The 11046-nt window shown below is 45.1% G+C and overlaps 1 protein-coding gene across 12 annotated transcripts in view; it reads left to right on the forward strand.

Moving 5' to 3' along the window:
• The window catches only part of cntrl (centriolin), a 41897-nt gene that overhangs the window by 4921 nt on the left and 25930 nt on the right, over positions 1-11046 (forward strand). For 11 of the 12 annotated variants that reach the window (XM_020595084.1, XM_020595085.1, XM_020595093.1 and 8 more), the window contains 7 exons: positions 1234-1364; positions 1700-1841; positions 2932-3118; positions 3202-3395; positions 4661-4780; positions 7669-7864; positions 9740-9831. In XM_020595084.1, coding sequence (XP_020450740.1) covers positions 1234-1364; positions 1700-1841; positions 2932-3118; positions 3202-3395; positions 4661-4780; positions 7669-7864; positions 9740-9831 — 1062 coding nt within the window. Of the gene's footprint in view, positions 1-1233; positions 1365-1699; positions 1842-2931; positions 3119-3201; positions 3396-3473; positions 3499-4660; positions 4781-7668; positions 7865-9739; positions 9832-11046 lie in introns of those variants that run through there. The other variant, XM_020595095.1, reaches the window with a different exon arrangement.

Raw genomic sequence — 11046 nt, forward strand, 5'->3', positions numbered from 1 at the left:
TTATTCCCTTCAGGTTGGTGGGGAGTTCCTGCCTCAAGTGGAGGAGTTTAAGTATCTCGGGGTCTTGTTCATGAGTGAGGGAAGGATGGAATGGGAGATTGACAGCCAGATCGGTGCAGCTTCTGCAGTAATGCGGTCGATGTACCGGTCCGTCATGGTGAATGAGCTGAGCTGTAAGATGAAGCTGGTGATTTACTGGTCGATCTACGTTCCAAACAGGCAACTCTCTTTTAACCACGACTGTGCTCTTTCTCTAACCAAATGGTTCCTGTGTGCAATCTTAACCACAGTGGTAAGTGGTTAGAGAAAAGGGTTTCGTTTAACGGTTTTATCTACTGACAAATGGTTGGTGTCTGTTGATAGAGGCATGGGGTAAAAAAAATTCTTCTGCGTTGTCCTGCAGGACAGTTTGATACGGTGAGGGATTTTGTTTGTTTGTTTAATTTAGAGGACCATAGTTTGAACAAACAAACCCATAAGCTGTCTGATGACAAAGTAGATCACGGCGACTGAGCCAGTAACACACTGTCACTTCTTCTGAGAGGTTCAGTTTGCATGCTGAACTACAGCTGTGTGCATGAGATGGCACAACGATGCAGTTCAGAGGACAGACAGACTGAGAGCCAAGGCATAAGAGAACAATCAGGTCAAAGTGGGTTGCTGAGAGACATATATGAACTAGTACAGATGGATGAACAGACCTGTGACAAAGGTTGGTGGTCAGACTTGAACTGCTGACATTATTCACACACTGTGCCTGGTATATAGTGCACCACGCTGCACCACGTCATAACCATTCAGTTACTGGATCACCCAGGACTGTCTGTTGTCATCCAACAGCTCCACAGCCTGAGAATGGCCATCACTTTGCTCTGTTTACACTGCTGCACTAGCATAGAAGAACTTATACAGACTTGATTATTTATGTCATTGTGTCTTTCTTGGCTGGACTACACTTCATATCTCCCCAGTTCAGGCTTCACGTCAGCTGCTGCTGTAATACACAGTTGATTTCAAGATACTTCTAGTCACTTTCAGACCTACTCACCCCTACTCACCATCAGTCCCCAGACACTATAGCCTTCTTAATTTTGAGGCAGGACTCAAGCATTTTCTGACCGGGGCTGAGCTCATTCTGTGACTTTAGACAGTGCTGCATAGCTACAGCTAGAGCTGCTGTTGCTACTGGTGGAGTCTGGATTTTATCTGCCTTTCTGTGTGTATGTGTTTCAGTTCATAGAGAACCTGCAGGGCTGTCAGCGTCTGCAGGTTTTGAACTTGAACAACAACATGATCCAGAGGATGGAAAGACTGAACGCTCTGACACAGCTGAGGGAGCTGCAGCTGGCACACAACAACATCCAGTGAGACACAAACACACAGTCAGTCAGACTGTATTTGTGCACATTGCACAGTAATTGAACAATACATTGTGCAGTAGGGCAGTGATGTGGGACCCCTCAACAGGTTGCAGTATAAATTTCTGGGGTCTGATAAGAAGGAACAATTATGCCATTTAATATCATGGTGTTTAGCCTCATACTTTATAATCAGTCTGAACCACTAGACTTCAGTCAAGCTAGACAAGTCTTACACCACAAGAAGCACATTTACAGACATGACAGGGAGAAAACTTCAGTGCTGTAGGTTGGGAGTCATGACATTGCAAGAAAAAGTTGTGTGTATGTGTTGTGTGTAGGAGAATTGAGGGACTGGAGCACTTGTCCAGACTGCAGCATCTGAACCTGTCCTACAACAGGATCGACCACATTCCTGTGTGGCTGGGGAAGAAACTGCACTCACTGCACACACTCCACCTGCAACACAATCTCATCGCATCTGTGAGTACAAGCCACCTGTGTATGTCATCCTGTGTCTGTCTTTGTGGGGACCGATAATGACTTGAAGTTGTTCCAGTCCAAAGTCTGCGTTTAGCTAAGAATGGCGTTCTTACTGCGTCTGTTTTATCAGGACACGTTAGGACCTGACTGTGTGTCCCAGCATGTATTCCACATCAACCAGTGACATTGCCAGAGATTTTGAGACAGACTGCTGTTATAATCATCCTGGCACTTTATGACATTTTATACACTTTAAAGACCCCATGGCTGCTCATTTTTTTTGTTTCCAGCCATTTAATGTTTAATCTTGGGTAGTTCTAGATTAGCTTGTCACCCCTCATAACTCCAAATACTTTGGAATTGTTTCAGAATCAGAGAGCGAAGAAGCCTCTTCCTTAAAACGAGTGGACAGTTCGTGAACGCACACAACTCCTGCTCCTGGTGTTGTGTCACAAGTGAACAGCGCAAAGAACCAGTTGTGATGTCAGGCAAGCTCACATGAACGTGCAACAGCCTGGATTTTGTGACCATTCAAGGAAATCCTTAAACTATCACATAATACTTTATCTTGTTAGGAAAAAGTCTTGTGAGCAGTGGGATGTGTATAAACCGAGATAGTTCCACATAGAAATACTTGAACATACGAACACCTCATTCTTTGTGCTTTAGGTCATGTCTAAGATGAGAATTCACCGTTGTAACTTTGTAGATAAGTCAGAAAATAAGGAAAATCAAGCCCTCTAAATATTTTTTTCAGGTGGGAACCATTCATATTTAGACCAGACAGTCACAGTGTGTCTGGCCTCTGGAAGAGGATAGGAGGAGAGTTAGTTGAGATGTTTTACAAACCAGAGTGCAGCTTTCACAGCAAACTGAACGTGATACTGTCACAGCTCAAATGGTGTAATGGTTAACAAGAACTGTGCATTACCAGTTGAACACCGAGTGCACTGTGTCTTTGGGTTTGGACTCTAGAACTGAACTTGTCAAGTTCAAACTCTTTAAATCAGAACTTGGTTTCACGTCTGAGGTTATGTTTAGGTTTCACAGATATGCAACTATAAGCATGTATTTGTGTGTACACCTGCAGCTATATGAGGTGGCCCGACTTCGTTCTCTGAGCAGCCTCTCGGAGCTGTCTGTGTCAGGAAACCCCGCCTCCTTGCTGCCGCACTCCCGCCTCTTCTTGCTCTATCACCTCAGGACCCTGGACAGGCTTGATGAGCTGCCAGTTGCTCAGGAGGAGCGAGGACATGCCCATCAGTGCTTCAACACCGGTACGTCATTTCATTTAATGTAAATATTTCAGCTGAATGATCAGACACTGACACTGTTTTTAATTAATGATGTTTGTGATCAGAGGAGTTGGAGCGTCTGCAGCGGGAGGCGAACAGCAGCCAATCAGAGTTGAGCAGGCTGCAGAGGGAGCAGCAGGCTGCAGTGACTCGACTCCTCCAGCAGGAGGAGACAAACCGATTGCTGACAGCTCAGACACAAACACAACAACATGCACACTCACTGCTGGAGCAAGAACTACACACCAAGAGTCAGTTGGTAGGACACACACACACTCAGACTGACGTTCTTGTAATATAAACCTTTAAACCTACCTGTTGTCTGTCTCGGGAACAGCCGAAAGAAGAAGAAGAAGAACAAGGTAAAACAAAAAACTCGTAAGGAAGTACAGAGTACCTAATGCAGGTTTTGTTTGACAAAACAAAGCATGACTTCATGTCAGTGTATTAATAGATATAATGACCAGGTCATGACAAAGACTGCAGCCAGTCAGTGCCACATAACAGAAGTCACATGACAGGAAAACACGTTCATGTACTATACCAGGGTCAGCCAGTCATCTGTGGTAATGTTACTTTTGGTGCCGCACTTGGAGAGTGAGACTGCAGCGATCCCTCAGGTGTGGGGTTGCACTTGAGTAGGAATCTGCTTGTTTGCAAAGTCAGCAAACTGTTTACCTTGACACTGCTCCGGTGTCATTATTGTCTGATCAGCACAACTTTGCTTGCTACTATTGTGCTTTTTGTCCTTGCAAACATAATGTTACTAGCTCACTTTACTGAGAGGTCAACAGGACTGTACCTGGTTATGCTGGTAGTGAGTTTTAACAATGTCCTCTGTTGCACCGCAAGGCAAATTACATCCAATGGCCTGTTGCGCTTATTGACAGAGTGTATGTTGTTGGATTCGAACAGGTCATTACAGTTCGACTTTTTTTTTTTTTTTTTTAATGTTCGGCATTTGAATAAAAAGTGACAGCCCTAGAGCATGGATGTCATAACCCTCAGACATCGAAAACATTAAAGGAGCATTCAGGTGATTTAGTGTTAAACGTCTTTCCCTGTAGCTTCTTGTTCTCCTTTCCATCACCTGTCTCTCTCTGTCTGTGCATGTTGTTTTCTAGCCCCGCCCTCCTCTCTTTCTGCAGGGCGTAGTCTATCAGGTACTGACATTGTATTAAAACACAATCTCCCATCATCCCTAGCTCCCTCAGGCTGCTGCTGTATGAGCCCAGGTAGCTTGTGTGTGTTTACTGTGTTATGCCCTTCAGTGTTCAGTGTGTTGGTTGCTCTCCTGTAAATGATACCGAGAATATTCTCACTGTTGAAGTGCAGAACATTCTCAGGTGCTGAATATGAAACAGAACAGGATTCAGATGGTTGTTTTTGTCTTTGTCTAAAACTTGTCTCATACCATATGCCTTCATCCTCTGTTTGCTGTGCTTGCACTGTTTCTTCTGTTGATGCAAACTCACAACTTCCTGCAGCTCTTTCACATTAAAAGCCTTTTCTGTGCGCCTGTAGTTGGAGAAGACGACAGCTGAGTTGACCAGCGCCCTTCACAGACTGTACGAGCTGGAGCAGGAGGTGACTTTCTACAAGATAGATACCAAACTGAGCCCTCTGCCCCCCTGCAGCACACAGGTAGCTATGAAGCACATACACACACATGCAGTAGCTGCAGTGTCTGTATACGTTACCCTAAAGCTTGATTTATGGTTCTGTGTTGAACTGATTTGATTCCAATACTTGTCACAATTCGATTCAAAATGATTTTGCTGCTCTTTTTTAGTAGATGGTGTGTGTTTCTATCAACATTGTGACAAAAATCAGTTGTTAGCATTTGTGAATCAATTTAGAATTGAAGAAGATATAGAATCTATGTAGAACCTACGTCGTACTCTACATAAGTGGCCTATGCCGTTGTGAACACTTTAAAGTCCCCATGGCTGCTCATTTTGCTTGTTTCCAACCATTTAATGTTTAATCTTGGGTACCTCCAGATTAACTTGGCATGCCTCATAACTTCAGATAGTTTGTCATAGTTTCAGAATCGGAGAGCAAAGAAGCCTCTTCCGTAACACGAGAGGACAGTTCATGAACGCGCACAACTCCTGTTGCCGATGTGGTCTCACAAGTGGACAGCAGAACGAACCACAACAGCATTAATGAATGTGAATGTGTCCTCCATAGATAGGTAAACAACAGTATATGTACCAAATGATAAATGATCTTATACTTTTATAGCGCCTTTCTACGCTTTTTTTACAGCACACTCAAGGCGCTTTCACATTATTTGGCCATTCACCCATTCGCACTCCCAAGCACTCACGCATTCACACACCGGTGACATCACCGGGAGCACCGGGAGGGTTCCGTGTCTTGCTCAAGGACACTTCGACATGTTGACTGGACAAGCCGGGAATCGAACCGCTAATTCTCCGGTTAGGAAACGACCCGCTCTACCTCCTGAGCCACAGCCGCCCCCCAAAGAGATGTGTAACACTCTAAACAAAGTGGGTTTAGACCAAACACAAACCTGTGTTTATTAAACTTAACATCACCAAACTTACCACCGAGTAGTGGAAACATCACCTCCATTCAAGTAGCTCTTCTTTTTCTTTTTTCAGCTGTTCCTGTTAGGGGTCGCCACAGCGAATCATTTGTTTCCACCTAACTCTGTCTTCGGCATCCTCTACTCTCGCCCCAATTAACTTCATGTCCTCTTTTAGCACATCCATATATCTCCTCTTTGGCCTTCCTCTTGACCTCTTGCCTGGCAGCTCCATCTCCAACATCCTTCTACCAATATAACCACGGTCCCTCCTTTGCACATCTCTGACCTTGTCCCTAAAACAGCCGACCTGAGCTGTCCCTCTGATGTGCTCATTCCCAATCCTGTCTATCCTGGTCCCTCCTAAAGAGAACCTCAACATCCTCATTTCTGCTACCTCCATCTCTGCCTCTTGTCTTTTCCTCACTGCTACAGTCTCTAACCCATACAGCATAGCTGGTCTCACTACTGTCTTGTACACCTTTCCTTTGATTCTTGGCACTAGTACACTTCTCCTCCATTCCTCAGGCATCTTCTCACTCTCTAAAATCCTGTTGAACAAACTAGATAGAAACTCCACTGCTGTCTCTCCTAGACACTTCCACACCTCTACAGGTATGTCATCTGGACCAACAGCCTTTCCACTCTTCATTCTCTTCAGAGCCTTCCTCACCTCACCCTTTCTAATCTCTGCTACTTCCTGCTCTACAATATTCACCTCTTCCCCCCTTCTTTCCCTCTCATTTTCCTCATTCATCAGCTCCTCAAAATACTCCTTCCATCTTCTCTGCACACTCTCCTCACTTGTTAGCACCTTTCCATCTCTGTCTTTAGTCACCATTATCTGTTGCACATCCTTCCCATCTCTATCTCTCTGTCTTGCTAATCTGTACAAGTCCTTCTCACCTTTTCTCATGTCTAACCTGGCATACAACTCATCATATGCTTTCTGTTTGGCCATTGCCACCTCCCTCTTCACTCTTGCCTGGCACCGGTGAATGTCAGGCAAGCTCACATGAACACGCAACAGCCTGGAGGTTATGACCATTGAAGGATATCCTTAAACTATCACGTAATACTTTATCTTGTTAGAAAAAGTCTTGTGAGCGAGAGTTTGTGAGAAATGTATAAACCGAATTGCTTCTGAACAGAAATAGTAGAACATATGAACACCTCATTGTTTAGCTTTAGGTCTGAGATGAGAATTCGCTGTTGTAACATTGTAGATAAGTCAAAAAATAACGGCAAGCACCGTGCGCTCTCTTAGTTCTTACCTTGTCCTTGTAAAGTATTTTGGTCAACCAGACGTTTTTAAAGTGCTATATAAATACATTTTGATTTGATTTGATTTAAACTTGTGTGCCTGGTGTGTCCGTCACCCTGCAATTACACCGCAAAAACACTAGTTGGCGATGGCGTGTGTATGCCACTATGTTGCGTCTCTTCACCACTTACTAACGGTGGCGACTCAGCGGGTCATGTTGGAGTTAAAAGTGACAGATGTTGAGCAGCAGTTAGTTTTACTGAAATGACTGCAGCACAGATAAGAGAGGAGACGTCGGAGGAGACGGTCTGTACGACCGCTGGACCAGCTGAGGCAGAGCCAGGGGGACTGTTTCTGCTTGTCCGGCCACTGAGAGACATGAACGAGGAAATGCGTTGCAACCAGTCACAGCTGTTGTCTGTTACTGCAACCCTGTGCTTGCATTGTTGGAGACGTGCACATCAGGCTACAGCGTAGGGGACGAGGCTACGCATTCGCTACTTCATACCTACAGCATAAATTCAATGCAGAACCATGAATCAAACTTAAAAGATAGATATGGGATATTTGAGGCTGATATAAGTACTGAAATTGAAATTTGAGAGTTGAAAAGAACATTTTATTACTATCACAAGTCAGTCTCCAATGGGAGAAACTACAAATACAAATGATAAACATTAGTGTTGTGTTGTTTACGTTCACTTGTCTCATCAGGAAGTTGACAGAGAGGACATAGTGGTTGAGAGTCTGTGCATTGGCAAGGCTCGACCCATCAGGAGCACCATCACCTCCAGCTCCCAAGAGTACTCCCCTTTCTCCTCCCTGCAGACCCATGAGGGTGCAGATGTTCCCCCTGTTATCGAGTCATCATGCCCCCTGCTGGAAGACTGCAGAACACAGCAGAGTACAGGTAGGGACAAAGCTTCCTGCTTGTCATGATGGCGTTGGCGATCAGTGGCGCAGAACATTCTGGGTTATTAAATACCTTGATGAAAAGTCAGTAGTATGATGTTCCAGACCAATCCTGAAGATCACTGTCGGAGCTGATCCAGGCTTATTTTTATGGATCAGTATCAGCTAAAATAATCTGATCCTGTCTTTAGAATCAGAATCACAATCAGAATCAGCTTTATTGGCCAGGTAGAGGAGTTTGGCTCTCAATGTGCATATACAATGTTGTTCTGTAAGGCAAGTAAACAAGATAAGATTGAGAGAACAAGAAAGGAAAGAGGGCAGCATGGTGGCGCGGTGGGTAGTGCCGCTGCCTCACAGCAAGAAGGTTCCGGATTCGCGACCTTTCTGTGCAGAGTTTGCATGTTCACCCCATGCTTGTGCGGGTTCTCTCCAGGTACTCTGGCTTCCTCCAAAGACATGTGGCTTAGATTGATTGGTAACTCTCAATTGCCCGTGTGTGTGTGTGTGCGTGTGTGTGTGTGTGCGTGTGTGTGTGTGTGCGTGTGTGTGTGTGTGCGTGTGTGTGTGTGTTGGCCCTGTGACCTGTCCAGGGTGTACCCTGCCTTTCGCCCGATGTCTACTGAGATTGGTCCCCCCAAATGAGATGAGAAAAGAAAGAATGTGCAAACAAGAAAAAGGAATGTGCATTAGAAAAATAAAGTACTTATAAAATATGTGTATATACACAGTATAGATGGAGATTTCAGATAGATATATACTAAGGTATATTTACAAGTAGGAGTGTGATGATGCTCAAGGCGATGTTTTAAGAAATCTTCAGTGACGACTGGAAAAATATAGTTTTATTTGACTGAAAGTCACAAAACGCAAAACACTGCAGGTGGATTTTGAAATGTTTTAACTAATCACCTTGCAATTAATATCACTTAAGTTCTTCTACCTGAGTGTGAATGATCACAGTAAAAAATGTGCAGCTACTGTAAGGTTTTGCCACAGACTCAGCTGACTGACTTCTCTTCTGTAGGATTTCACATGACCTTAAAACTGTGTACGAACTGTGCCTACAACACTCCCGCTGCAACCCCGACCAACACAGCGTTAAAACACAGCAGGAAGTTGAGTTTTTGCTGGACTAATGTGAATGTGCTGTCACTTTGCCATCACACCCTGTCACACTGTCTGCTACTCCAGTCCTGTTATGTACAGTTTTTGCCTTGACGAGAATTATCGCCATGTTTTAATATGGCGACATTTTGTCGCACAAGATCTCGTCACACCCCTATTGCACTGAGGGTTGTCGTCCTGTTACACAGTCATGGGTTAAGTGTTGATCAGAGGGATGTCCTGGGGGAAGAAACTGTCCCTGTGCCTGATTGTCTTGGCACACAGTGACCTGTAGCGCCGTCCACAGGGGAGGAGGTCAAACAGTTTGTGTCCGGGGTGTGAGGGGTCTGCAGTGATCCTCTCCTCCCTCCTTTTGACCCGTGAGGTGTACAGGTCCTCCATGGAGGGCAGGCTGAAATTTAGCCCCCCAGAATGCACCTCCAAAGCAGGTGCACCTTAGTGAAAACAAACACAGAACCTGTGAGAGTGTCGGCTCGTCACGTTTCAGCAGGTTCCTATAGTGGAAAAACCCCTTTACGGAGATAAGATACCAGTGACCACTCCCACTGTTCACACAACCAGCAGATTACTCGCTTTTACAGCCACGTCAGTGTCTTTGTTTGTTTATATGAACCAGTGAATCGCTATTTTCCTGTAATATGAGGGCCATCCACCGCTGCTTCTCCACCCTCATCCCCAACCTGCAGCCATTTTTAAGGCTGTGGACTCTGTATCACGTCTGTGTGCATGTGTGATTTGTGTGTAGCTGAGGCAGATGTCCTGCAGCAGACCCATCACACTGAGCAGCAGCAGGACGGAGAGCAGCTCCTGCCTGAGGAGACCACAACACACACACAGGTAACACACACGTGCACTATATACAACACAACACTGCGAGCACAGCTGTAGGTTTAGATTCAAAAGTGGAGAGCACAGAGTCAAGTTAAAAAGTATTTTAAATAAATTGAACAAATAAGAAGTTACTCTAGAATAGTTTTTTCCATAATAATGGTATGATTGCAAAAACTAGAAATGTTCTGAAGCTTCTTTATGGCAAACCACCCTGTGGTTTACTGTCTGAATTTTGACTGCTTCGGTGTTAGCATCTTTTTAGGAGAAGATTATTTTTTTAACCTTTTGAAGGTGCTGAGCACGTCAAGCTGCAGCTTGTTAAGCTTTTTACTTTGAGCCTTCTGTAATAAATGAAGGCAGCTCAGCTCAGGTTTTCTCTCATCTGGACAGCAGTGACTCCACAGTCATGGCATATTCATGTTACTGCAGTAAAACTAGGGTCTTGTACTGCATGTTACCTCTCCAGAACTCCCAGGGCTGCCGTTTTAAACTACAAAACCTTCTGTCTCTGCTTCTTTGAAGGGGTACAGGTGTCCCTCTGTCTCCATCCTGTCTGGGCAGCCGTTCAAGGAACTGACTGATACTCTTTCTCCCTTACTCAGGGCCACTGTAGCACCCTTATCAGCCTTTTATACATTAAAATAAAGTAAATAAAAGCCAAATGAAGCAAATACAGCAAATGGGAAACTAATTTTCAACAACCCTTACTGTTGTCCACCAGCTATTAAAACCCCCCAGTGTACGACACCGCTGTACTAGGAGGCAGGTTTCTTCCTCAGGAAACTGGGAGACCGTTTTCTTAAAAGAGCACTACTGCACATTGGGAAGTCCATCCATCCATCCATTTTCCTCCGCTTATCCGGGACCGGGTCACGGGGGCAGCAGTCTAAGCAAAGATGCCCAGACTTCCCTCTCTCCAGACACTTCCTCCAGCTCCTCCGGGGGAATGCCCCCCACAGGGCGCTGCGAGGGACACGGTCGAATGCCTTCTCCAGATCCGCGAAGCACATGTGGACTGGTTGGGCAAACTCCCATGAACCCTCCGCCACCCTGAAGAGGGTATAGAGCTGGTCCAGTGTTCCACGGCCAGGACGAAAACCGCATTGTTCCTCCTGAATCCGAGGTTCGACTATCGGTCAAATTCTCCTCTCCAGTACCCTGGCATAGACTTTCCCGGGGAGGCTGAGGAGTGTGATCCCCCTATAGTTGGAACACACCCTC

The sequence above is a fragment of the Monopterus albus genome, unplaced genomic scaffold, assembly GCF_001952655.1.
Source record: "Monopterus albus unplaced genomic scaffold, M_albus_1.0 scaffold26.1, whole genome shotgun sequence".
Lineage (NCBI taxonomy): Eukaryota > Metazoa > Chordata > Actinopteri > Synbranchiformes > Synbranchidae > Monopterus > Monopterus albus.